At 44.3% G+C, this 27,590-nt stretch overlaps 2 protein-coding genes across 4 annotated transcripts; one reads left to right on the top strand and one right to left on the bottom strand.

Moving 5' to 3' along the window:
* Positions 1-14,387: 14,387 nt before the first annotated feature.
* Positions 14,388-17,713, bottom strand: SNRPD3 (small nuclear ribonucleoprotein D3 polypeptide). 3 transcript variants are annotated; one of them, XM_034068618.1, is made up of 4 exons: positions 17,647-17,713; positions 16,600-16,749; positions 15,647-15,839; positions 14,388-14,784 (listed from the first exon to the last, which is right to left on the bottom strand). In XM_034068618.1, exons 2-4 carry the CDS (start codon positions 16,723-16,725, stop codon positions 14,723-14,725), a joined length of 381 nt encoding a protein of 126 aa, XP_033924509.1. In that variant the 5' UTR covers positions 16,726-16,749; positions 17,647-17,713; the 3' UTR covers positions 14,388-14,722. The 3 variants fall into 3 exon arrangements, with proteins under 3 accessions (XP_033924509.1, XP_005147841.1, XP_030903789.1); XM_005147784.3 differs by lacking the exon at positions 17,647-17,713 and adding an exon at positions 17,388-17,480; XM_031047929.2 differs by lacking the exon at positions 17,647-17,713 and adding an exon at positions 17,410-17,458.
* A 34-nt stretch (positions 17,714-17,747) lies between these two features.
* GUCD1 (guanylyl cyclase domain containing 1) lies at positions 17,748-27,352 on the top strand. Its single transcript, XM_034068246.1, has 6 exons — positions 17,748-17,901; positions 19,663-19,747; positions 21,216-21,381; positions 22,084-22,175; positions 23,788-24,029; positions 24,650-27,352. The coding sequence occupies exons 1-6, from the start codon at positions 17,865-17,867 to the stop codon at positions 24,739-24,741; spliced, it is 714 nt and encodes a 237-aa protein (XP_033924137.1). The 5' UTR covers positions 17,748-17,864; the 3' UTR covers positions 24,742-27,352.
* The last annotated feature ends 238 nt before the right edge of the window (positions 27,353-27,590 follow it).

The following is a 27,590-nucleotide window of genomic DNA, read 5'->3' as shown; positions in this document are numbered from 1 at the left end:
GTCAAGTCCTCTCAGTTATCTGTCCCCACAGGAATTCAGAGAGCAGGTATGTCTCCAGAAGAGTGAAAGTTAAAGAAATTAGACATATTAAAAAAAAAAACAAACAACAACAAACAAACAACAAACATGTAAATCCTGGTCCTCTTAAATTAACAATGGTAACTTTGCCTACCTCTGCTGATTTTCTCTGGGAGTCTCAATACATGTAAGCAACTCCCATATACTAAGCCACACAAATCCACATGAAATAGACACACCTTTCATGCTCATTGCTGATTTTACAGATTCTGCAGGAAGAAAATCAATGATATTTTTCAAGTGACTTATCCCCTTTGGACCAACAGTGTCAGGGCACTGGATAGTATCAGACAGGATCAACTAGCAAAAGCCCCAGTAAATCCAGTCTCCTGAGGAAGAAAGCTGGGTTTAGAGACACTGTACTGAGTATTACAGCTTGACACTGCAAATGCTAGAGCCAGTCCTGTTCATACTCCAGTCACTGGAGGAGGATCTCATGTCCTTCATGTTGTTAACTTGCAAAAAAGAAGTGTTGTAGAGTCTGTCCAGCTAACCAAAAGAAGCAGAAGATGTAAAAGGGTAAAGCAAATATAGTTAGGGCCAGGTGCTAGCTGCCCCATTCCAGTGGAGGAGGAAGAGAAGAGGCCCTGAGATAGCCAGAATATGATGTTTGGCCAGGAGGATGGGGAGGAGGATGTGCAAATGTAGCCAAACCCCAGCACAACCCAGGTTGGGAAGCGAGCACGTTCCCCTCTCAATAGTTGTCACCCAAACCCACTTTCTAGCCCTTCTACTGAATCTAGAAGTGAATAAGTTATTTCTGCAGCAAAGACTGAGTTTGGGGAGCATGTGGTTGTTTTGCAATAGGAAAATCAGAGCTGATAAAGTGGCCATTCCCATTACTGAGGGAAAAGCCATGCTGCTTCCAGAGGTCACAAGCTGCCTCTTCTCAGAACTCACTTTTCCCTTCTCAGTGTGGTATGTTACAGAATCACAGAACTGTTCTGGTTGGAAAAGACTTTGAAGATCATCGAGTCCAACTGTTAAACCCAACACTGTCAAGTCCACCACTAAATCATGTCACTAAGTGCCACATCTACACATCTTTTCAATATCTCCAGGGATGGGGACTCAGCCACTTCCCTGGGCAGCCTTGTTCCAACGCTTGACAACCTTTTAGGGGAAGAAAGTTTTTTAATAACCAATTTAAATGTACTCTGGCACATTTCCTCTTACTGCTTGTTACCTGGGAGAAGAGACCAACACCCCTATCACTCCAGCCTTCTTTCAGGTAGTTGTAGAGAGCAATAATTTCTCTCCTGAGCCTCCTTTCCAGCAGTCTAAACAGCCCCACTTCCCTCAGCTGTTTCTCATAGGTCTTGCTCTCTAGACCATTCACCAGCTTTGTTGCCCTTCTTTGGACAGTCTCCAGGACCTCAACATCTGTCTTGTAGTAAGGGGCCCAGAACTGAGCACAGTGTTCGAGGTGCAGCCTCACCAATGCCAAGTACAGGGGGATGATCACCCCCCTAGTCCTGCTGGCCACACTGTTGCTGATACAAGCCACAGTGCCATTGGCTGCCTTGTCCAGCTGGGCACACGCTGGCTCATGCTCAGCCAAATGTCAATTTACACCCCCAGGTCCTTTTCCACTGAGCAGCTTTCCAGCCACTCTTCCCCAAAACCATAGCATTGCATGGGGTTGTTTGACACCAGTGCAGAACCTGGCACTGACCTTTTCTGAAGCTCACACAACTGGCCTCAGCCCATCAACCTTGGCTGTCCAGATCCCTCTGCAGAGCCTTCCTGCCCTCCAGCAGACCAACACTGCCACCCAACTTGGTGTCCTCTGTAAACTTACTGAGGGTGTGGTTGATCCCCTTGTCCAGATCATTGATAAAGATATTAAACAGAACTGAGCCAAATACTGAGCTCTGGGGAACACCACTTGTGACCAGCCACCCACTGTATTTAAGTCCATTCACTACCAGTCTTTGGGCTCAGTTCTCCGTTTCCTGCCCTGCTGTGGAAAAGATGACACTATTTTTCTCTTTTTTCGTTCCAAAATACCTTTCACCAAAAATGAAAAGCATTTCAAATGTCAGCAAGATCTGCTTAAACTCTTAAAGCCTGAGCAGAGCAGCACTCTGTGCCAAGAAGAAAACTCAGCCATGAAGCATTTTAAATGAAGGCTTGGAGCCACCTGGTGAGTCAGTGGCATATCTAGAAAGAGGGGGCAGGGGTGCTGAGCATTTGGTACTTGACTGAGCACTGTCTCTGTAAGGCTCTACATCAAGGCATCTTCACAGCTTCTCTGTAACAGTGGCAACCTCCTGAAATGAGGCAAGACCCCCAGCTTGCAGCCCACTACTGACAGCTCTTCCCTGCAGAGCTGCTGACTCAGCCCCAGGGAGGATCTGTGCAGCCTGTTTCAGCCCTGCTGAAAGTTGTGGTTTTGGTCTGAGCTGTGCTGTGCTAATCATCAGAATGGAAATGAGACATTCAGCCCCTTGCAAGGGAATTCTGTACTAATCCCTGATGATGCCTGGCTGCCAGTTGGCAACTCCAGGAGCTGGAGATAAAGCACAGCTTGAAACAAACTGGTTCAGCTGAGCAGCTGTGGGACTGTTTATTCCTCCATATGCACTTGGTTACTCTGTCATAGAAACCTCTCCACGGAGAACTGATTGTGAATAGATACATGCAAATGCAAATTATGAGGTCCTGGCCTAAGAAACTGCTACTGCTGCTTGGATGAGCTCCGCTGGGCTTCAACTTAGCTATGGAGAAGCTATCACAGCATAGCCAGCTGCTCCCTGCTAGCTCCTGACTGCACTGACAATGAGGAACTCTGTGAGCACAGTCGTGTGCATCCAGTTCCAGAGCTGTGAAGTGCCCAAGTACCCCCTAAAATGAGATGCATCCTTGGAGCAAGCCTGGCAGCCCCAAATACAGAGAAAGCTAGTTTCATAAAGGCGAAGTTTATAAACCAGAGAGGATGACAAACCCAAATGAGCCTTTCCTTGCGCTGAACGAGAAAGCTCAGCGCTCTCAAAGGGGATTAAAGGGATGAGCTGCTAATTCCTGTCTTCTCATTGATACCAGAGAGACTAGCTTAGTCATGCTCCTAAATCAGGGATGGCTGCCCTACAGTGAGCCTCTGTCTCCTGCTAGGTAACACAGCAGGAGAGATGGATCCCTGTCATACGGAATACTCTCATCAGTACCATACTTGCTGGTGCAGGACTGTAACCTCAGCTACCTAAAGCAGCACACCCCAATATTTGCAGTTTCCCAGCCTTCCTCTCTGTGCAGGTTGCAGTTGGTCAACCTGTGATGGGACCTTTGTCATGTAGCAGAGGGGAAGCTGGAGCTGCACAAAGCAGTATCATAGCCCTTTCCCTACCTCTGACTTCCCATCAAGTACTAGTCTCACAATAGATGTCAACATGAGATACTTAAGCACATCTTTCAAAAGCAGGCTTCTGGAAGGAGAGATCATCAGATGTAAAGCTATGCCACACTTTCCCACCACCTTATTTTTCCCAGGCTTTTTAAAGTACCCTCCGAAAACCTTCCTCCTCCTAGAGTCTCTTTTGACATCTACCATTGCATAGTGGTAGAGTATGAGACAGTGAACTCCCATCTCCACAGCAGCTTCCTCCCCAGCACCCCTCACAGCAGGCGGTTTCACAGCAGACCCCCTTGCATGCTCACAGGGTCACCTGCAGCACATCACCTCTAAATGCTGGTGAACATGGCCAGCTGGGGTCGGGCAGACAGCCTGCAAAGCCCAACAACAGGGAGGTGCACTTATGTGGGAATGCTGAGCAGTATTTGTGCCAGACAGCAGAGGAAAGGAGGAGCAGGCCAGAACTTTTCAGTTACCCAAACACAAACACACTTGTTCCCTCCCTACCCAATTGGACAACACCTTCCTCACTCCTCCATCCTGCATTTTGCCCCAGCCTCTGACTACAAAACCCAGGGTAACCACCTTAGAATGCTCCAGGTGGCAATATGCTTAGCACTGAGGCCACCACAAACCTCTCTTGTTTTTGTAACTCTAAATAACAAGTGATCATTTTCATGAGGTAAGGATGCAAAAACCACCTGGAAGCACAGGCTTGTCTGATCTATTTTTATTTCAGACACTTCAAGATCTGTCAATCCCCTTCTCTCCTGCACACAGGGCTCTTTTTTCAACTTTTTGACCTACAATTCATTCCTTGTTAGAAGCACTTGGAAGATAAAGGAGCTTGCATTGTTTGGGGCAGGCTCACAGGCTCCTTGGTGGACAACTGCTGACACAGATGCCAAGATAGAAATTATTTAATCTTAAAGCAAACAAGAGAGGATTAAACATTTACCTTTACTGACCACTGTCCACCACCAGATCGTGTGTGTTTCACAGCTCAGAAGAGGCAAAGGTATGTTGCAATATAAACTTTTCTCACTATACTATCTCAACAGTGCAGCAGGTAAACATTCTCCCAGGGTACCGGCAGACACCCCAGCTCTGAGCTGCTGGGGACAATTATCAATGGACAAAAGAATCTGTTCTGCAGTTTTCTGGCATTAAAGAAGTGCTCTTGAAATAAATGCAGTAGCTGGTTTAAGGCTGCCAAGAGGTAGCTCACAAAACACAATAGACCGGAACACTCTTAGCTGAGGCCAGCACTCCAGGAAGCCATGACCACAACTTGATCTACTTCGAGACACTGAGTACTTTATTATGAATCTCCTCGGTTCCTCTCTGACTTGACAGTATTCCAGTGATGAACAGAGTTCAGTGATGCCAATTCAAAACCAGAATAGCCACAAAACACAATAATCATACAATAACTCTTCCCCAGCATAAGGGTGAAGAGGAAAGGCAGCTTCTCTTCCACGTTGTCATGGTTTAAAACCCAGCCACACAGAGCTCGTTCACTCACTCCCCCCTTTGCTGCCCCAACTCCCGGAGAGTTGGGGAGGAGAATCCAAAGAATGTAGCTCCCATGGGTTGAGATAAGAACAGTTTAATAACTAAGGTATAACACAAATCACTGCTGCTACCACCAATAATAATAATAATGATGATAAAGAAAATAACAAGTGAAGAGAATACAACATCTCACCAGCCACCGACCAATAACTCACCCCACCCTGCCCGACCGAGCACCGACCAATACCTCCTCCAACCTCCAGAGTACTAGCCCTTCCGTGTAACTCTCAGTTACATCTTGGGTATGACGTGCTATGGTATGGAATACCTCTTTGGCTAGCCTGGGTCAGGTGTCCTGTCTCTCCTTCCTCCCGGCCTCCCCTCCTTCCCTGGCAGAGCATGAGACTCACAAAGTCCTTGATCAGAGTAAACATTTGAGCAGTAACTACAAACATAAGTACTACCAACACCGTTCCCAGACTGAAAGTCGAAACACAGCACTGCACCAGCTACCAAGAAGGAGAAAACATGACTGCTACTGCTGAACCCAGGACACACATGGGACTTCTTTCCCAAATCCCAGCACTTTCCTGCTGCACCCAAACTGGCTTCACAACCAACCACAAAACCACTGACAGCTCTTTCCTACAGCATCAGGTTTGTTTAGCTAGGACGCAGGGCATGTCACCACAGCAGGGAACAGATACTTTGCTGCTCAATGATCAGCAAGTTCCTGCACTTCTGGGACGATTATTCCTCACAGTCCATTTTTGAGGCAATCTGTCCCAGGTTGGATACAATGATGGGAAGCATTTGGAAAGCTATTCTTGTGGGTAACTCAGAACCACGCAGACACTCACTCACTCGCCCCCAACCTCCCAAGTACATGAGCCTTATCCACCTGTGCAACTTCCCTGAAACACACAGGGCTCTCCCCAAGCACAAACATGGCACAGAAAACCAGAAAGGCACTTCCCTGGATGAGCAGCAGCGGCTGCCTTTGGGGCTCTGCCTCAGACTTCAGAGTGGAGCTTTGTTCTTGATCCCCTGAAGCCTTTTGGTTTGCAGTTTGATGTGTGCACCTTTGTCTGAACTTTGCTGTAACTCAGTAACGGAGCACGTCAGAACCAAACTCGTTTTACCTATGGTCTTGAGGGTTTTAGTTTTTCAGAAGGAGAGCAAAATGGAGGACACCAAAGGAGCAGATTTGCTCTGCAGATACTCAGAGACAACAGCCCAGAGCATCTCCAGCTCTACAGTCCCCTCGCCCGGGTCTCAGCGCTGGACTGGCCCATCCCTCAGCTCCAGGATGAAAACGAGTATTCCAGAGAGGACTGTGCTGTGCCTGCCTGTGCCAGCCTGGCACTGCCCAAACCTCCTCCCTCCCAAAGCGCAGGGACCACAGGCGCGATCGGCCATTTTGTCACCTTCTGAGCTGGAAGGTCAGGAGCAGAAAAGGCAGCATCATCACCTCAGGTTTTGCACTGCTAATGCCTGTGCTGTTTCAGTCCCTTTGCAAGGTTACTAGGTCACTGATTTGCCTCTCAGCCAGTGGCAGTCACTGACTTTCCAGGCTTTGTCTGTTTTCTGAAAACCTTCACAGAGACTCCTTGATGGTAACATGCAGTGGGACCCTTTAAAGCAGGAGGAAGGCAATGCCGGGCTCCTACCTGCAGGTCCCACTGCTGCTCACTAAGCAGAAACTAAGTCACACCAGGAAATCACAATGCCTGGTCACTAACCTCTGCTGTCCCACAGGAGAGAGGACATTCTGCCATGCTGCGACAGCGGGGCTGCAGGCACTGCTCTGAGGGGAGGTCAGGCTGCCTGCGCTGGGCACGGCCGGTTCCGACCAGTTCCGGCCAGTTCCGCAGCAGCCCCTGTGCAGGGCACAACTGAGCCCAGCTCCAGCAGTGCTGGCACATTGGGGAAAATGCACTTAGGAAAGGGCAAAACACCTCCTGGCAGTGAGGGCTGAGGTAAAAAAGTGTGAGGAATAGCCCTGTGACACCAAGGTGAGAGGAGGAGGGAGAAAAAGAGGAGGAACAGGTGCTCTAGGCACCATAGTGCTGCGCACCCCATGGGGTGCCCATGGTGGAGCCCTGAAGGAGCCCCACACTGGAGCAGTGTGAGGAGCAGCAGACAACCTGTAACAGACCCACCACAGCCCCCTGGTCCCCATCCTCCCTGTGCCATGTTGGGAGCAGGGATAGAGGAGTCAGTGCTGAAGGGGTGAAACCAAGCCTGGGAAGAGGGGGAAAGTGCAAGGCATTGTTTTATATGAGTCTTTGTTTCTCACTATCCAAACCCATTTTAACTGGCAATAAATTAATTCTCCCCAAGTCAAGCCTGTGTTGTCCATGACAGCAGTTGGTAAGTGATCAAAGTGATCTCCCTGCCTTTACCTTGACTCACAAGCACTTTCATCATCTTTCCTCTCCCTGTTGAGGAGGGCAGGTGGGTGCTCTGAGACCCCCAGCAGGTAACACAACTGCAGCTACCACTGGGGCTGGGGTCCAGAAGGAGACAGCCAAGGCACAAAGCGGGACTGGGGATCAGGGTGCTAAAGTAATGCTAAGGCTGCTACTGGGGTTATACCAGTGTAACTCTTAGACTGGGGATCAGTGTCCCATAGCATTAGTTTCAGCCTCATGAAAGTCTCATGTTCTGAAAGAGAGAATTGAAACATACACCAAAAGCAAGGCTAAATACTGCCAGCCTCCCAAAAAACTCACCCCCTCTCCCCAAAAAGCCTAAACGCAACAACCTTGACAGCTCTTAGTTTTAGACAACAAATCACTTTGTTATTTATAGATGCAAACCGCACTCAGCACACTTACAACTGGAATACAAAGCCAATCCACATTTGTGTGGTAGAGGTCTGCTCTCTTCTCTCAAGAGGGGTGGAGAGGCTTCTACCCTGAAAACAATCAAGTCTTTTGAAAGGAGGATTAGAAATAAGACTAATCCTCTAATCATTATCTTGGGTTGCACTTGGGCAGAGTGATTTGCAGTGTTCTTACCACAGTAATCAAGACAATTTGATAAGCCAGTTGTCTTCCCCATATCCTTGCAAGGAATGTAACAGTTATCTTGTCAAGCAACTTCCCTATAAACCTTCAAAAGAGAGGCAGAGGCTGTAACCTCCTGCCCAGATTCACAGTCTCGTGTCTTTCTCTGAATGCACTCTCCGTAAAGACATTTATCACTTCTACCTACAGTGAGTAAATGTGTTTGCCAAATCACAAAAACTCACAGCGGGATCGCACCCACAGCTGTTAGACACTTACAGGTAACATTCACTTATTCTCCAGAAGGGAATGTTGGCCCATGTCCTTTAAGGATGAAATTAAAGGAGGAATTAGGGAAGAAGGATGAAAAGAAATCAGTGTATCACAGATTAGGCCGTCCTTACTGGAATTGCCAAACAAGGACAATTGATGCTTGTTGCAGGAGAGCAATCAGAAAAGGGGGTACAGAACAGCTATAACAGAAACAACAAAACTGCACTTTTCCAGATGCCACCAAAGGACTTCCAGCAAAGCAGTCTAATATCCTAAGAAGTACCTGCTCCACTAAGCCACCATTAAGTGGCTTACTGTTCAGCAGGAGACTGATGCAGGCGGTGATGCTCAGAGACCATCACTTCTGAGATGATCCAGCAGTTAGAGCACTCTCCGAGCCTCTGGAGGCTTTGTTCCTGATCTCCAGGGACACTGTGAGGCCTGTCAGTTAAGGACAAGGATGAGTACTGTAAAATACTTAAGTGTTTATCTCATCGGTTTCAGCAGGAGTTGTGGGCCCAAATCTGCTTTCAAATCCTAGTCTGAAACTGTGACTTGCTCTCCATCTCCCTTTGTCTTTACACCCAGTAATAGTTTTGTAAAGAAAAAATACATGAAAGTGACAGCTGGGTACTTTACAGCATGGAACCACAAACAAGCTAAAGGGGCAGTTCCATATAACATGCCATCTCCCTGCAAATCCAGGCATTCCCATTGCCTTCCCTCTGCATTGCCAGCTTAGTGCTGTTGATATTCCTGCTGAGTGCTGTCCCAACTCCTTGTTCACATTTTAGGTACTGCGGGACAAAACATGAGTTTTGCCTTACAAGCAGCAGTGTTTTGCTCTGGAATAGATGTGCTAGCATCTCTCCACTGAGCTGGAAATAGGGCAACCCCCCAACCAGACAACAGATTTTAAGTCCCCAGGCAAGGGAAAAGGAAGAACAAATTAAATGCTCGCTGCAAGCAGTTCACTAAACAAAAGAACAATAATAGTGTTTTTCTGCCATTCTTTTAACTTCTCCCAGCATAACTCCACATCTTCTGGATACAGTCTGTTTCTTTGCCAGGGCTTCAACATTCTCCCCTGAATTAATGATGCTGGAAAATCTCCACTTTTCATAGACTCTGATAGTCTCTGCTGAGCAGCAGAGGGCTGCACAATGCTTGCTTATGCAATGACTGGTCCTGTGCCAGGAATAATAGCCTGTCTACTAGGAACAACCAATTCACACACAAAACCAGAATACTTTTCCCATTAAATGTCTGAATTGGTGGAGTAACGCATCGCAGAACTGGTCATGCTACACATTAATGTCAGCCTCCACACTGAACTATATAATCCCACTGCCCAGTCTTTGGGAACAGTTAAGTGTAGCACTTCCTTATTCATTACCTCTAAAATACTCTTGACACTATCAAGAACTGTTATTACAGGACCAGACAACAACGAGACACCTGAAGCAGTTAAAATGCAACTTGATCTGGGAAAGTAATTGCAGACAAGCACTGCTTTGGCTACTTCATACGCTAGCAGGCATGCTAGGTCCCTAAGTGGATGAAGAGGTGGAGAACAGTATCATCTTACTTGCAAAGTAATCTGCAGCAGACTGCCCGTATCAGCATTTGGTTTAATGCTAGTCTGGGCCATGCTTTAAATGTGGTGTATCCCTATTGCCTCAAAAGAAACACTGAAGCAGGATGGTTCCATAAAGTTAGTTTTACCTAATGCGTGAGGAGGAAGACTAGTTCTTAGTGTCTGAAATCAGCTTAGCTGCAATAAGGTGCAAGTCTCGTTTTTGGTCTGTCAGGATGGAAATACCAGAAATCCCTGGGAGAAACTTTCCTCCATTTTGACCCATGGCTGAGAAATAAGAGAGCAAATCACTGACACTTTCTTGCAGACCTCACAATTCCACCCTTTCCTACCTTACCAAATAATTACTCCACTGGGATATCAGTCTTCCATCGTTGCTCACATTGTACTGGCAAGAGGAAGTAGGACATCTCTACGTTAAATGAAAGCTCACTGTGAAGCTTAAGTGGAAGAGGTAGAGACTGTACAGTTATCCTGACCACTAGCACCAGAAATTCATGTTTTCCACTTCATTCTTCCCTTCTAGAATAGGTTTCCTGGAAGGCACGGGAGATCAAGGGGCCATCTCCCCTTACTTCTCCTTTCACTGGCAGAGATTAAGAGGCTGCTGCCTTGCCCGCAATTTTAAGAGTTGGTATTAAGCCAAGTCCTGCTACCTTGGAGAACAGGGCTTTCACAATGTGGCATGTAGTTACACTCAGATAAGAGGCACCATGGCTTGGCACTTACCTCATCTACACAGCGTCCCTTCCCAGCCTCTCAGTCATAACACAGCACCTCACAGACTGCTATTTTACAGAGTACCCTTGGAATATGACTTAAAATACAGCTTTAGGATCAAATATAACACACCCACCTGGAGAGCAGAACTGCACATATATGGGGTGAAAGCACCTGATCACTGAGCAAAAGTACTGCAGTTCTGTGCAAAGCATTTTTTCCAAGTGATACATTCTCCAGCCACTTAACTCCTCTGTGCTGTCATCAGCATCTTACCTCTGGTTTTGTTACCAGAGCAGCCTTGTTTTTGACTCAGGATGACTGGTTTTTCTGCCTGCATTTCTCCACACTTCATTCTGTGTGGCTGCAGTATACTGTCTCTGTCCCACATGGATGATGCAAAGGCATCTACACTGATGATATCAAAGTGGTGAGTTCACATCAAAGCTTCAGGCCAGTAGCTTCTCTCTCTGTCAAAAGCAGGAAGCTACAGTGAGCCCTGAACCCACTGAACAAGAAGATGTTCACAAGCTCCTATACAAAGTAACGGCAAAGAAAGAAGAGAAATTATGCTATCTGTAACAAAAAACAAAGGTGAAAAATAAGAGAAGATGCTAAAACCAGAGCCAGCATCTTCCATTCCAGAAAAACAGATTAAGTTGCTGAACTCAAGAAATCTGCACAACCTACATAAGTGCACCCACTCAACTAGCCAAGTGCCAGGGAAATGCACAGCAACAATCAACAGCTGGTGTAACCTGACTTGTGTATGAAGCCAGCACTCTGGCAACATGGAATAACAAAGAAAATAAGCTGAGTATTTTCACGCTGCAGTTTGTAACAGTACCGAGTTTATGGATTTTATAGCAGAAGCCACATTTCTTGCATTATTTTCCTTCCAGAGGGTTCTGGATTCTTGTATTTCATTCTCTTACCGACAGAGCCATCTAGTGGATGAGACATCATTTACATACAGGAAATTTAGATGTAGCACACGCAAGTAAAGATAACCCACATTTCACACACAGGATCTTCTTCAAAGCAGCCTGGAACAAACTAGCATATCATTTAATAAAGTCAGAAATTGCTAAGAGATGTGTTTGCTGTGGTGGGGCTTACATTTCCAATTTATTTTTTTTATAATAATTTATTTTCTAATTTAATTTTCTATTTTTTTCTTAAATTTTCTTAAATGTTTCAGTTGGAAACTTCAAACTTTTCAACACTAATTCACATTACCTTTCTGAAGAGGGTGAACAGTTCATCCTAGACTCAGCTTCAACCTAATTGCAAAGCTTTTCATTTATGCAAAATCCAGTATCTTCTTCAAAGCTAACAAGGATTAGAGATGTTATGTGCTTTAAATAAAGCTTCAAAGCTGAGGCAATACTAGCAGGAAAAAAGTAAAGCTCAAGAACAAGTTTCATGGCCGTGTGCTCAGTGACAGTCACTCATTTAGAGGGTGAGAAACATCAGAAGTCAGTGCTGAAAATGTGTTGCCATTTCCCTCTGCCAGTATCTAACCTTCAGGAAAAGATGCACGCTGTTTAACAGTCAGAAGGAAACACCGAGACACAAAGCCCAATGGGCCAGATTTGCAGCCTTGCCAAAATGTTGAATCTCTTTCCAAAAATACTCCTAGTCAAGCTCTCCATCTGTGGCTTACGTATTTTCCCACATATTTATAGTTCTTTCTGGAGGCTTTACAGAAAAAGGATGCAGAGCTTTGAGGGCTGGGAAGTACTGGATAGTCCCAGCAAAAGAAAAAGATGTGTCAATCCTCATCACTGGTTTCCTTGAGAGGTTACAGGGAGACACAGCTGAAGCCAGAGGCAAGATCTGCAAAGTGAGGTCTCTTTGCTCAAGCTGCAAGTGTACCTCTTGTCTCTTGTTACTTAACAAGGCAGCAGTAACTTTGTCACCCAGTCATGGCCAAGCTGACAGTCTTTAAGCAGAACAGCTTGTCATCCTTCCACACTCACATACTCCATTTTAAACTATTTACAGCAATTAATTGTTGCACTAATTAATCTCAGGTTTCTATCAGGTGTTTGCTTTAGAAGAGGAGGCAGTTCTAGCTGCTGAAGAAGCATCCTATAAAATCTTTCAGCAGATACTTGACTTTATACAGAAAGTATTCATATTGTGCCATTCCTGCTCTTCCTCTTGACCATAACTCCACTGTACAAAAATTCCAACTTGATTAGCAGCACAATCCAAGCCTGATGTATGAAAAGCAGTAAGGGACAGCTAACAGACTGAAAATAAAACACATATTTCAAATAGCCAGAACATACCACCATATACTACTGGCAACAAGAAAAGCCAGTGGATGTCAACAACTACCTATTCTTACCTACCAACCCATCTCCAGAGATGCCAGGCATTAGCATGGGATACTAGAAGCAGACAATTCAATTCTTACTATGAAGCCCATGGTACGAAAGAACAAGATGAAATCGTTTTCTCCTTTGTGTATTAAAACCCATCAGTCCCATTGGGCATCTAGTATAGACTCAAAATGGATTTCAGCTTCAAGGTGATGTTAAGATAGTCTTTCTCAGAAAAGTCTTGTGAAATTCAGAGGCCTTAAGCATAAATGTCTTCTTTCCCACAGGAAGAGCTAGAACCATCTTATTTAAGAATTCCAAACAGTACAAAGAACTGCTATTACTAGTGATGAGAAAGGCTGTAGTCTACATACAGACCAGTGCAGTTTTACTTGCCTGTATCTTACAAAGACTCTCAGAGGGAAATTACCTGATGAACTAATACTAGTCACAATTCTCTTCTGAATGACCCTCAGTTTGAAGAATGACACATTCCCAAAAGAAATATTTAATCTCTTTACTAAAGGCCCAAATTGCTAATTTTTAAGTTGGAAATTCTGACTTCAGGAAAGCACTACTGCTGTGTGAACATGATTCATATGCCACGTTTTGAAGTGGGGCTTTGTGAAAACTGTCCTGTCATTTGGCCAAATTCCTCAATCTAGGTGTAAGACAACTTGACAATGTTTTTATAATTAAGCTCAAGCATATCTTAATCAGATTTTAAGGAGCTTTCTAACGCAAATATTTAGGATCATGGCTACCCAGAAGAACATGTAGAGCAGGATTTTCCTAATGGTGTATAGCTTTATTTACAGATAATTCAACAAATTAATATGTAGGTTCAACTTTCATGTCTGTACACAAAGGAGAATCTTCACTGCATAAGAGCAAGACGAGCTGTTCTGTACAAGTACAGACTGATAGTTGATTGAATGCAAGTATATGATAAGGTACAGAAATCTTAAACTTCTCAGCCATCTAAGTCTGTAAGAACAATCACACTACATGTCACGTGTTGTTACTCAGCTACGTTTGGCTTCCTGCAGATCAGCTGATGATCTATATGACTGTTAAGACCAAGAGATGGGGTTGCTCCTAAATTTTGTTCAGAAGATCAGCAACTGTACTGAGTTGTATTTAATGGACAACCATTTATAAGACTTTTCCCATATACCTGCATTACAAGTTTACAAAACATGTCAAATTCATCCTTGAAAATGCCTGTTTTGTCTTCTTTTCCCTTTCTCTTCCCAGAGGCGAAAAAAATACTAAGAATTCAAAATTTTCACTGCAAATATAGACTCAGGATATCAAAGCTGTGTGTTCCTAATGAAAAATTATCCCTGTATCCAAAGAGAAAGCTAAGAAACACAAGAATACAAGCTCAGAGTACAGATCTGAAGATGGACGGACCTCTATCTACTGTAGGTCCATATAAAGCAAAAGAACAGTTCTTTACTTCTCAGGAAGCTTTGTTTCACTGTGTTTTCCATAAATGCAGCTGCTAATACAACTTTAAAAGGTAGTTTAATAATTCTTCATTAAAAAATACATTCCCATTCCTTAGAGAACGGATGACAACAGGACTAAACAAGAAACAGGAAACATGATCTTTAAAAGTCAATGCATCACACAAGATAGTCAAATGTAAAAATCAAGTCCACTATTTTCCAAAGCCTTTTCAAATTTGTAATTGGTCTACAATGCATTTGCCCTGGAGGAATCCTGTCATGCAAGAGCAGACAAGTTTTTGTCAGAAACATTTATTAAGCAAGACTGACACCAATACACATGTAACCAAGTTAATACCCCAGTGGAAAAAAAGTGTCGCTCAAGACCAAAATTATCTTCGCTTCTGGAAGATGTTGCCACGGCCCATCCCACGGCCTCTTCCTCTGGCAGCCACTGAAGAAAGAAAACATCAAGGATGACATGAATTTGGCATAACTGCTTATTCATCTCAACTGACAAGCAAAACATAAGCAACACTCCGTCTCTTGCTTACAGGCAAGGAAACGAGGCTGTCCTAAGAAGTTCAAGAAGTGCTGTGACAGCAAGAAAGTTTATGATAAGGACCAGAACTAATGGTTACAGACTTGCTACTTAAAACAGATGCAGTGGATACTTACACACTTTGTGTTCCTTCTAAACTGACACACAAATCTGTATGCCCAAGAGATTTAAAACCCCATACTCTTCATAGGTGTTGCAACAGAACTCTGAATGTTTCAGCAGATTTTACTTCCCCATATAAACTTATTGCATTTGCTAAAGTTAACCAAGGTCTTTGCAGCCCTTAATTATTACTCGATCTTGTTATAACTACATTGTTCTCCCAAGAGAGGTACAAATGAGAGTGAGCTACAGAATGGCTAGTAATTACAGCTTCTCAGTAGGTTAAGTACTATCTTAATATCAGTTTGTTTTTCTCTAAAAGCTTATCAGGAACTCCCGAATCCTTCCCTACATATTCCAAACAGCTAGTGGCCACAATCACTAGAAAACAGAGGGCAACTTTTTATATAAAGCCCCTGTTTAATAAGGATACTCACTGTATCTAAATTACTGTAGCATCAATATTACACATTCAGGTAATTGGACAGCTGGAGTCTTGACTACAAACATAAGATTAAATATGCAGAAAAACAATGTATGAACCATTAATCTCTGTTTCTCACAGCTTACATGTCCTCAGTGATAGAGATGACAGTTTTCCAGGTCTTCTAGAGCAAAATGGCGAAGAGGGACCCATAAACAAACTACATACCTTGAGCTTTGAGAATAGCTGCTTTTCCTCGCCCAGCTCCAGAGCCCTGGTTTTTATTCTTCATGCTCTTTAGCATAGGAGCGTTCTTCAACATATCTGGTAAAATTAGAAACCGTATCTTGCTGCCTCTGATGTAGACCTGTTCCAGCTGTGCCACTCGTCCGTCTCTGTATGTCACCGTTATGTTGGACATCTGGAAAGTAAAAATAAGTCAGTGCTCATAGAGGCCGTTAACACAGTCCGTGATCCTATTCCCTGTGCCTGCAAAAGATACAGTCAGGATTCAGGTTCCAAAGCCAAAGACTTTCCAAGCATACTGCTTTCTTATCTGGAGTTGTGACACAAGGATCCAGGACCATTTAAACATACTCCTATACCTGCTGCTATTCAAGCAGACCCATGGCTTATGCTTCCTCCCCAGTTGGTGATTCAGTTTTATCAGCTTTGTTAATGTTGTTTTCTCATATTGAATCAGTTTTAATAAAACCAATTGTTTAGTCCAGTCTAGTCCTAACTAACAAGGAAGCATTTTGATTTCAACAATATCTTGCCTAAAGCTGATCAAAATTAAGTCCTCTTGGAACGACTAAAGCAATATGAATCAAAAAAAAAGCTTTAATTGCTTAAATCAAGGTTTGCTTATTCTTACGCTCAGTGTCTGTAAATAAGGAAGTCCAGCAGTAACACTGTTCACAGAACAGAACCTTAAGAACCCTGATGCTATTAACAGAATTGCCCAATTAAACTCTAACACTGGAAAGAATAAGCTCTGGCCTCTTCAGAGCACTCAATAATCTTGATTCCATTACACTACATTAAGACAGTATACACACAGCAATAGTTTGTTTTATCCTAAGAATAAAAGCAATGGTCTTTTAATCATGCTGCCTACAAGCTAGCTATCATGGCACAGAGCAGAGAGCCCTCCCTTCATCCTCCTGAAGCAGGTGTACCTGACAATTCATGTTGTCTTCAGCTTCAATAAGTTTCCCTCGGTAAACTTCTCCCGTATTGGTTTCACATGTCACAATATGGCCTTCGGCCTCATGCAGGACTTTAATAGGCACTCCGATCGACATGTTTGCAGTGCTGTGGCTCTACACCTGAGACAAGAAAAAACAAAAGACATGATTGTAAATAAAGTTGTAGACTAGATTTTACCTACACAAACTATGATCTCTCATTATATGATATTATAAAGCAGTCTTCTCTCTTGTTCAAACACACTGTATGCTTTGACAATGCACTGACAGAACCTGCTTAGAAAGATGCTCATGGGAAGAAATTCCTTGAGATGCGCAGAAGCAGGTATTCTCCAGGTCTCTTCGGCCTAGAAAACTCACTTGCAAATATCAGGTAACGGAACACAGGCACAGCCACACACACCTCAAGCAGAAACAGGTGCCAGAACGTAACGGTGCAGCCACCCTGCCCTGCGGGGGGATGCCCCGCCGCGCTCGCAGCTCACCCCCCACCACGCAAGGAACGGGCTCCTCCACACCCAGCTCACATCACACCCCCAGCCCTGGTACAACCTCCTTCGCCTACAGACCCCAGCCCTAGCTCTACCCCAGCGGAGAGAAGGGCCCCAGCGTGGGGGAGCTCCGTCCCCGCAAGAACCCGAGCAGGGCCCCCGCGGCCGGTGGTTACCCCGCCGCGCCTTCACTACCCCAGGCCTGAGCACCCCAATGGAGCTACATCGACACGGCTCAAGTACGTACCCACGAACCCCAACACCTACCTCACTGAAGGCCCGCGCTCACCCCTAATGGCTCCTCCAGCGTCCCGCCGTGCACCGCGCGCCGGAACCGGAAGGTGGCGGCACAGACACTTCCCACCCCACCGAACACCGGGTTCCGGTGCTGTTTCCTCCAGCGGGGCGGGATCCGCCCCGGGGCAGGGCTGACCGTCACCGCGCCCCGGGCTCCCCCACCCGCCTCAGGCCGCGCCCCGGCTGTCGGTCCCGCATCCCCCGCACCCCGTGTCATGCTCCTACTCACCCGCGCACCCGACGGTCACCGCCAGCACCGCCGCGACGGCGCGGGGCAGACGCCCCGGGGCCCGGCCCCCCGCAGCCCCCGCCTCCGTGCCCGCCTCCGCGGCCGGGAGGAGCCAGCGCCGCGCCGAAGCATGCCGAGGCCCTGGGCCGCGCCGTGGCGCGGGCCGGCTCGGCGGGGCCGGCAGTGAGCGGGCGGCAGGAGCCGCCGCCGCCGCCACCATGAAGAGCCCCCGGGAGGACGGGGAGCCGCCGCCAGGTCAGTGCGCGCCGGGCTCTTGGCGGCGGAGTGGGGGCCGGAGCCGGGCGGTGGGATGGGTTGCGCGCCGGCTTGGGCCGGGGAGGCAGCCCTAGATTCGGCCCAGCCCACCCCGCGGATCGGTGGCTGGTGTGGCCCCTTCGGAGGCCCAGCCGGACTCTGCCCTCCCGGAGCCGCGGAGCCGCGGGTTTCGCCAGCAGCAATATAGAATTACCGGCTCCGGTAAGTTCGCTCTAAGTTCGCTGCAGCTGCTGGCGAAGCAGAGAGGTGGTGTTACTCACAGCCACAGCACACACGGGCTTGTGTCTTAGGACAGTCCACAGGCGTCACTGAAGAAGTCTGGGTGTGTTGGGAAACAGGGTGACTGGAAGCTGAATATACAAGAAAGTTAAAAGTTGTTACCCTTTGAAGCTTTCCTATAGAAAATACGCACCTGTTCAGTGAAACTTGACAGTAATAACAGAAATCTTGTGTAATTACAGAAAGGGGACAGAATCGTGTGTGGTACTCGGTTGCCATCTGGGGTTAAACCATGACACATGACAAGAAAAAATGACAACAAAATACTCGAGATCGTGGTTTGAGGAGAATCTGGGAACTGGGGTTTCATTTTTTTCTTTGGGATACTTAACTAGATTAATCAAAACAATTGAATATACCAATGGTATGCCAGACTTCAAAGTCAACATTAAACAGTGGCACAACCATGAAAAAATACTTTGAAAGAGCCTAGAATTGGCTTGTCTCTATTGTCTGTAGCTTTGTTAAAAGTAACAAGATTACAAGCAACATTATCTAAAACATTTTAGTTATAAAACTGCATCAAAACTAGAGTAGTTCACATGATGTCAAATGTGGTTTTATTCCTATCTTAAAACGTAGCTGGCCTTGTGTTACCAAAACTTTTCAAAGGTCTTCTCTAGATCAAAGGTGAGGTTACTGAGAAAATCCCTTTATGATTAACTCACTTGGATTGATGCTGAAGCAGCACTAATAGGCAGAGCTCTTCAAGCCCATGGAGTGCAAGGGCATTTCTGAAATGGAAGCCACCACATTGCCAACCCCGTAAAAATAAAAACTGCTGCAGAGGGATGGAGTTATGGTATTCTGGGAATTTTTGGTAGAGATTGTTCTTCTTCCCCTCTCCCTTTGTTGAGGGAGTTATACAAAAGGAAACTGGTGCCATTTGTGAGCTTTGTTAACCTGGAACTCAAGGAAAATATCAGTCCCTGAGGAAAAAGACAGCTACAGAAAAGGCTCAAATCTGTGGGGCTTATAGGGAATTAGTACCTGGAGATCTTGGTTGTGTCTGTTTTCTCACAGTTTGGTTTAACTCCTTTTGTGGCACAGATATAGATTCAGACAGAAGAGAAAGGATTAATACCTGTGCCTTACCTATTATTATTTAGGAGGGGATACAGCTTCATACTGGGGGCTGGTGGGATGTCACCCCACCAGGAGCAACATGAAACTTCCAGACGAGAAGGGGACTGTATCATACAGCAGAGCAATCCAGGTGTGGAACAATAAAGGAGTACAAGATTAAACCAAACACTTAACTGTACATATGTACCAAACCTCCATCTCTCTCAGAAAGACAAAAATATCTGCCAATCACATAAAGTAAAAAACATGCTCCCAAGTTTCCACAGCCATAGTGCTGAGGACAAGCTGTGTTTAAATGGCAAGGTATGGAAGCTGCATTCCTGGCTGCACTGACATTTTCTGTGTTTTACTCACACTGGGATGTTTTCACTGCAGTTGACTGCATCCAGCTGAAAGTACCAGTCATTCAGCAGCTCTACCACTGGGACTGTGGGCTGGCCTGCTCCAGGATGGTGCTGCAGTAAGTGGTTCTCTTGGCTTGAATGGGTGGGAAATGCCATCCCATGGGATGAGGGTAGTGGGAAGCAATGTCTAGGGAGGTGTGTTGAAGCAGTTGTGAGTTGAATTTAGTCTTACAAGAGTACATACATACTTTCAGGTACCCTCAGAGAATTACTGCTGCTGGGCCTGGCACAGCTGTCCAGCAGGAGGCAAAGGAAAGTTTAAGCTGAACTTCAGATCCTTTTGAATAACTGACAGTTCTGACAGATGCAAAGTACCTGTAAGAACTGTACAGGTCAACATGCATAAGCTGATAAAAAGTTATTCCTCTTTCCTGCTGTTAGAATTCAGACCAGATGCATAGCACAGCAATTCACCTGTCTCCTTTCTGTTGTTCCCAAGTGATGGATAGGCATAGCCCAGTTTATGAGTACTTACTTGCTCTGTCCTGCTGAGCCCCCAGTCAGTGGGTGAATGTTTTTGTTCCAGGAGTAGATTCAACTCAAAACAATGCACTGTATTGCCCTTTGGGGTGGTTTTTGGTTTTGTTTTGGTTTTTCTTTTTTTGAACTAGTAGCTGTCCTGCTGAACTCCTCTTTCCTTCCACAGAGGAACATGAGCTTAGGTGCAGGAGAAATACCTATTTAGATGTCCACTTAGTAGATATGAAGCAGAAGATTTTCATTTCTCTCCATCCCTTCTGCCAAGACGTTAGTCCGTGTGCTGGTAATTTCCCATCTTGACTACTGTAACCTCTGCCTCTATTCCCTTTACCTCTTTGCCACTCCAGTCTGTCCAAAACTCAGCTTCCAAGATTAATCTTCTCACCCTGCTGATACGGCCTTGTTTACCCTGTATCCTCAATTCCAGTCCCTCCCTTTTTTTTTTTCTTTTCCATTTAGTTCCATTTGTTTTCTGACTTCCAGAACTCTTTGTAACTGCCTTTCCCTACCCCTTTGCAGCCTGTCCCAGCTTTTCTCCTGACTTCATCTCCCCTTTGTTGCCTTTTGTGCCATCAGTGCCTAAGACAAGCTTCCTTTGAGTATTTACTGACTTCCTTTACAGTTCCTCCTTTTGAAATCCATCTATTGCGTGAAGCAAGTTTTAGTCTTTAACACTTCTTTCTATGTTTGCTTTAATATGCTTGTACATTTAGACTGTAAGCCCTTCAGGACAGAGTTCCATACTTGCTCAGAATAGCTTGCCTATTGTACAGCACCTGTACACTTCTGTCATTATAAATCAGTCAAGATACACATACATTTCCAATTTTAAAAAGTCAGCAATAAATCCAGTTAAATATTCCCTACACCCTTCCCTTCCTTTAAATCTGTGGCTCCTTTATGAGTTATTTTCTTTTTAGTATTTCTTAGCCAAGCCCACTGTTTCAGTTTTTACGTCCTGTGGTGTGGAAGCTTGGGCTACAAGACTCATTTTGCTTCTCCTAAGATCCATGCTTCCCTTCCCTGCCTTTCCTAATACCATAGGTACCTGAATCATTTGGACAATGATGAATTTCAGAAAGCCATCCAGGAACTCCAGCTAACAAAGAGTATCTGGACTATTGACCTGGCCTACCTAATGCGGCACTTTGGTGTCAAGCATAAGTTTTGCACCCAGACACTTGGAGTGGACAAGGGCTACAAAAATCAGGTTAGTATTGTCATGTACAGGGAGACAGCAGAACTTTAAAAGCCCTGTGTGTCACGCTGTAAAAGCTGTACTGTGTTACTGACAATCAACCACAATCCCTGTAAACGAGGTTTGCCTGTTGCCACATCAGTTCCAAAGGCGATGCTGGATACATACCCTCATCTTTGATTCCATAACATGAATTTTGGAAAAGTTTTCATGTAGTGCTCATGAAAGGTTCCACTTATTTGACAGCCTGGAGACTGAAGCCCTTTGTCTGTCTACAGAACAGGTACAGCCTGGGCAGCAGCAGTGCTAGCTTCCACCCTTTCCCCACCACCGTGCCTCAGCCCTGACCTGGAAGAACCACCTCTAGAGGTGAGAGGGGAACTCAGCCTCTTCAAGACTGCCAGCAAGGGGGCCAGTGAGGGCCCATAGTAGCAGTGGCTTTTCTAACACAAGTTCCTGCCCAGTATGAACCCAGGCAGGCTTCTTTCATGTAGGCAGCTGAACAGCCACTGGATGAAATTACAGTAACTGACCAGGAGTGAATTTAAACAACTTAGAGCAGGAATCCTTTCCCTCTTACCAGTTAACTAAGGGAGAGATCTCTTATTCCATAGCCAGATCTCCAGCTTATGCAGGCCCTTGCTAGCAGGGATTTAAAGTGGTGGATTACCTAAGGGAAACATCATTCCAGTTCATAACTTTTATTATCTCCAGTCGTTTTACAGGAAGCACTTTGACACAGAAGAGAATCGAGTGAATCAGCTCTTTGCACAAGCCAAAGCCTGCAAGGTGCTGGTGGAGAAGTGGTAAGCCTGTTGTTTTCTTTCTCTTTGGAGAGTCTGTGGGCCCTATTCTTGGAGTCAAACTAAACTGGTGAAAGAGACTGAAATCAAGCCCTGAGCCTTTTTTTTTGGGGGGGGGGGTTGAATTACAGTCTTTCTAGTAAATCCATCTCAAAAAAAATGTGGACATCAAGAGTTAATATCGAAGTTTGAAGAAAAATAGCTGACACAGAATTACTATTTGAAAATCCTGACTGAACTTGGCTATTGTTTATGTTTTGAAGTGGATTATCCATTAAAATTACCCAGTAGGGAGTGCTACAGCACTCTAATTGGCCATTGCTAGAACTAAGGAGAGTGCCATGTGGGCACACAGCCCATTGTTCCCAGAGCTTTGCAAACATTGTAGCTCTCTGTTCCTAGACAAACGCACAAAGAAAAGGCTTGCAAACAAGGTTTTGCCAAGAGGAGGGTGAAATAAGGAACCTCTATGAAGGAACTGCAAATCCAGGGGAGGGGGAAAAAACGCAGAATTGTTTCACAGCTGACAGTGATGTTTTACATGGGAAATAACAGTGTCCATGTTCAATTTGAGTTGCATCCCTTTTTATATTGAAGCTGGATTTGGATCTCTGTTGTTGAAGAAGGGTAAACAATCAGGAAAAGAAGAGAGGGTGCAAGGCAGCCACAACAGCATTTGAATACTGTAATGCAACTTGCATTGAGCAGAGTTTTCAGTGTCCTTCTTAACACACAAGTCTTTTTGGCACCATTTATTTAACTAGAGGTGTGATAGGACAGAAGGTTCAGTCAGTCCATCCTGCATTAGCCATCTTAAGACCATGGCCTGGATCAGGGCAAGGACAGAGAGCATGTCTGCCTGTGTAGACACAGTACTGAGGCTAGGGTGTCAAAAAGTGACACTGGAAAAGATTAAAAAGCACGAGTTCAGTTAGGTAGTGCGCACAGCCTGGACATCTAGAGTGTATCCAAAGAATGAGCTTATAATGCATATGAACTGCACGTGCCACAGTGAGGGACAGCTTTTAACAGATGAGGTTATATTTGGATAATATTCATTTTCTGTGGGAGGTGCTATAGCAGTAAAGCCGCAACAGCATCAGGTAGTCCAAAACGGCGACTGGGAGAAGTGTATTCCTGTGTGACAGAGGCAAATTTGGGCATTCTTAATTTGGTTAGTGATTGTACAATCTTTAACCACTCAGCCAGTAAAGATTTGGAGCTTAAGAGATCAGTTTTTCTAGGAGCATGAGAGAACACTTCGCTTTATGATTTTCCCACAACAGAAGTCTCTCAGGTTACCTGCTGGGTTGCCAGCTCCTTTAAAACTCTTCTCTGGGGCATCTGATACATTCAGAGATCACACTGATGCTACTGCAGAACCCAGAGCTCTTGCTCTGCACTTCAGCAGTAACAATGAGATCAAAAGGCCTCGAATGACACAGGTTTTGTCATGCTTTGTCTGTAGCAAAGCTTGCTGGGTTTAACAGCCAAAAAGCTGTACCTGTGACAAAACATGCCAGCTGCATGTCTTAAGTACTGTCCATCACCACACACTTCATTGTGTACCAGCCTCTTCCCTGAACTTAAGCATGCCTGATCTTTTTTTCTGCAGCACAGTAACTGTTCAAGACATTCAGAGCCACCTGTCTCAAGGTCACGTAGCCATTGTCCTAGTGAACGCTGTCCTGCTGTTGTGTGACCTTTGCTCAAGTCCTGTCAAATACTGCTGCTTCCTCCCCATTGGACAGAAGTGCTTCTGCAGGAATCCTGACTACCAGGGCCATTTCATTGTGCTATGTGGCTACAACAAAGCCTCAGGGAGTATTTACTACAACAACCCTGCCTATGCTGACAGTGAGTAGCCTGTTCCTTTTGGGTGGATTATCAGCTATCACTGTAGTGACATGTCTGTAATACAGAGCTACAGCTGGACCTCCTCTAGCAGTGTGCCTATGCTCAAGCATCACTAACCAATTTGTCAGAAGGGGTTTTGCCACGTTAATTATATCAGTGCTGTATTTGTGCTGTGATTTACCTGAGGAATTGAGATACTTATTCTAGCAAACGTGTTTGGCTCTCAGCTAGGTTTGTGATTCTACGTGCAGAATATAACAGAATGGGAGATTTAGTACCTATTTACAGCATTACTTCTGTGAGCACTGGCTTTGAGCTGAAAAGATCACAGAATCAAGAATTGTTAAGGTTGGAACAGACCTTTGAGATCATCAAGTCCAACCATTAACCTAGCATTGCCAAGGCCACCACTAAAGCAGGTCCCTAGTTCTGCATTTCACGTTAAAGCTTGCTCCATGGTGCATTGAAATGAAACCAATGAGTAAAGCTGTAACCTAAGCTGCTAGGTTTAGTCTGTATACTAGTTATTTTTCTTTGTAGAGGCTGGTAACCGCAGTATAAGAGCCTTTCACAGGCAAATTCTTCTGAATTCTTAGTAACATTTTGTTCCTCCTGAACAGGAACGTGCTGCACCAGCATCAGTAACTTTGAGGAAGCCAGGACAAGTTATGGCACTGATGAAGATATTCTGTTCATCTACACAGACAGCTGACATCCACACATGATGCTCCTGGCCCTTTCCTGTGCAGCCTGCATGGCAGCTGGCTGCTTGTCTCAGGACTGCCCCTGCAGATACCTTGCTCCTGAACTGCAGTGGGATCTTAAACAAGGGAGGCTTTATAGACATTGATAGGACTATATTGCAATGCTGTCTTTACCTTTTTTTCCTCATGATGTATCTAATTTTGCCTTGTATGTCTGGTTTTTGTGTTTGGTTGGTTTTTGTTTGTTGTTGGGTTTTTTTTTCCCTCAACATTGCACATTTGACAGCAGTTTTAAAATACGGCCCCAGAGCCTAATTCACTTCAAGCTTATTTTCAAATTAAACATGTGAGAAAAAAAGCAGCACGAAATTTATGAACTTTAATACTTGGTAATAAATGCATAGGTTTTAGCTAAACAGAAACAGGAGGGAAAAAAAGAGAATACCTGTTTCTCTGTCAAAGCATCAAGGGCTGACCTTCATCCAAAATCTAGGGATTTGAGGCTCAGCAGGGTGTTATGGAAGGAAAAAATATTAACTTAAAACCACTATTAAATTACAAAAAAAAGCCTTGCTGGCTCATCAGGTCTGTGTTGTAGGAATGAAACACATTTACCCAAATTTACCTTACACAAATAGAGCATTTATGCCACTGCATTCGGTTTTGAATTATAGTTATTAATGTTGTTCCCTTGTCCCACAGTCTTAATCTCTTTTGGCTAAATCCTCTAGGATGACTGCTCAGAGCTCTGTGCTGCCCTAGAAGCAAAGATATTTTATTTGTACCTACAAGTCTTGCTTTTTGCCAAAACCTCTGAGCATTATGCCACCCCCATGTGCCAGTTTCTGCAGAAGCCATTCCAAATATAAACTTTAAACTTCAGCCAGTGCAGAAAATGAGCATCTACACTAATGGCATGCATTTTGTGTGTAAGTGTAAATATCTGACAGTGTATATTGGATTCTAACTAAAATGCTGAATCATTATTTGAGCCAAATTTTGCCATTGGTATTAGTTCAGAGACCTTCTAAGAAGAGCTGAAATCAGTTAAGAAGAGGGAATACAAGTAAAAAGGCAGGAACTAATTTTCTAGCTTTTATGCTACAGTATAAGTATTGGGCTTAAACTGGAGTTACCATATTCAGACAACAAGTGAAACTGTTAGCAGCCCATTCTTAATTCTTTCACAGTTTACATGTGTTTAATCACTTTGCTGAGAAGCGCTCTAAAGTGTAAGGAATAGCCACTTACTTCAGATTTCATCCATCACAATTTCCTACAAGTCCTGATCTCCAGTCCTGTCTGGGTTGAAGTGAGCAGAAAAATCGATACTGATGTAAAGCTAGCACAATTTTCTTTTGCACTTAAGACAGACATCCTGCACATCTGCCATGGTGTGAGGAAAAGGAACTGCTCAAGTTCTAGAACTGTGTAATAACAGCAGAAAGACACTGTTACTTAGTGGTGGAGATAATAGGAATCTACTTTAAGCATCGTAAAATCTTTTGCTAAAGAGAAAGATTTTCTTACCAGTTTTTGACATACTGAATAAGTAGCTGGAAAGCATTCAGTAAGTAATATTAGTAGAATTAAGAGTGCTCCTTTGCACAAACAAATGGTAACAGACATTTACATGCAATAACTGTTAAGAAGTCCTGAACAAAAAGTATCTGACAAGAAATTTTCAGTGTATCATATTTTGCTTATAATTGGTGAAGCTGGAATACATTGCAAAATGAGTAAAAATTAGGATGCGATTTATGAGTAGTAAACCCAGCACATTAGTGCTTATTATGGATAAGGCCTTCTGATCAGAAGTCAGTCAGTCACCGGTAGGCTGATGATGTGGGAATTTTTATGCCCTAAGTCCAAATTCAGGATGTTTGATTTGGAGAGGTTGTATTAGCTATGTTACTAATTAACAGGCATGTGTACTACAGGCCAATAGAGTACTTTGTTAACCCCTGTGGTTTCAGGTAGGTAGTTCATTCACTACCACTGAGCTGCCCCAGATTTATTTTAGAGGAGGCTTGGTTAGCTAAATAAAAACAGTTCTTCAAAGGGCTTGTAACTGACATTTAGCCTCTTACTGGTTTGGTTATCCAAATATGAATCTTGAGCTTATGCATAAAACATGAACTTGAGAGCATGCTAAGTGTTCTGAAGTGCACAGATAGGTGTAACAGTATTGACTCTTCAATATTTGGTACCCAGAGTTTAAATACTTTAACAAAACTAAAAGATAAAGAAACAAAGCTCTTTAAGCTAATAGAGCCGGAGAGCTCCACTGCTGCAGCAGGATCTCATAGCTACCAAAAGCAGGGTAGCTATGAAGGATGAAAACGTAAGAAGCAAAAGCCAAGTGAAAAGGCTGAGTATTTATGACACAAATTCAGATTTAAAAGCAGTTCACTGCACATCTGCATTTTCTGAAACTTTGTTTCCCATTACAAGACTGTCTATCAAAATACTCATTCTGCAAATGTCACTTTGTTTCCTTCATGATGTCAATAGCAAAGTAAGGGGTATTTTACTTGCAGGGATTTTATACATAAATATATTTTTATTTGTAATTAAGCCATTCTCAATAAAGGATGAAAGTCACAGATAACCCTGTAACATAACGTGGCAAGTGCATTTATTAACTAACTTATTATGAAACATGTTGGAAAATCTTTAGAGCATGTGTTACATATTTAACTGGAAGTGGCAGAGCTGAAATTGTGATTTGGGAAAAAAACCTAAAAGTTCAAATATTTATTTCAGCTATGAATTCATAGTTGCTAGGCTGTAAATTGTATTCATCCTGCACTTCATGAACACCCACTGTATCACCTGAATCACACTAAACCAAATT

This window comes from Melopsittacus undulatus, chromosome 12, assembly GCF_012275295.1.
Source record: "Melopsittacus undulatus isolate bMelUnd1 chromosome 12, bMelUnd1.mat.Z, whole genome shotgun sequence".
NCBI classification, from domain to species: domain Eukaryota; kingdom Metazoa; phylum Chordata; class Aves; order Psittaciformes; family Psittaculidae; genus Melopsittacus; species Melopsittacus undulatus.
The sequence above is the reverse complement of the archived record's forward strand: the minus strand, read 5'-3'. Positions and strand labels throughout refer to the sequence as shown.

What these genes read in the sequence shown, in the direction of transcription:
- SNRPD3 (XM_034068618.1), bottom strand. Translation starts at nt 16,725, where the DNA reads ATGTCGATCGGAGTGCCTATTAAAGTCCTGCATGAGGCCGAAGGCCAT. An exon ending in AAGACAACATGAATTGTCAG is followed by an intron (nt 15,840 to 16,599) that starts GTACACCTGCTT and finishes TTTACTTTCCAG; the next exon opens with ATGTCCAACATAACGGTGAC. An exon ending in AGCTATTCTCAAAGCTCAAG is followed by an intron (nt 14,785 to 15,646) that starts GTATGTAGTTTG and finishes TTCTTTCTTCAG; the next exon opens with TGGCTGCCAGAGGAAGAGGC.
- GUCD1 (XM_034068246.1), top strand. Translation starts at nt 17,865, where the DNA reads ATGAAGAGCCCCCGGGAGGACGGGGAGCCGCCGCCAG. An exon ending in TGCTCCAGGATGGTGCTGCA is followed by an intron (nt 19,748 to 21,215) that starts GTAAGTGGTTCT and finishes CTAATACCATAG; the next exon opens with GTACCTGAATCATTTGGACA. An exon ending in CAACCCTGCCTATGCTGACA is followed by an intron (nt 24,030 to 24,649) that starts GTGAGTAGCCTG and finishes CCTCCTGAACAG; the next exon opens with GAACGTGCTGCACCAGCATC.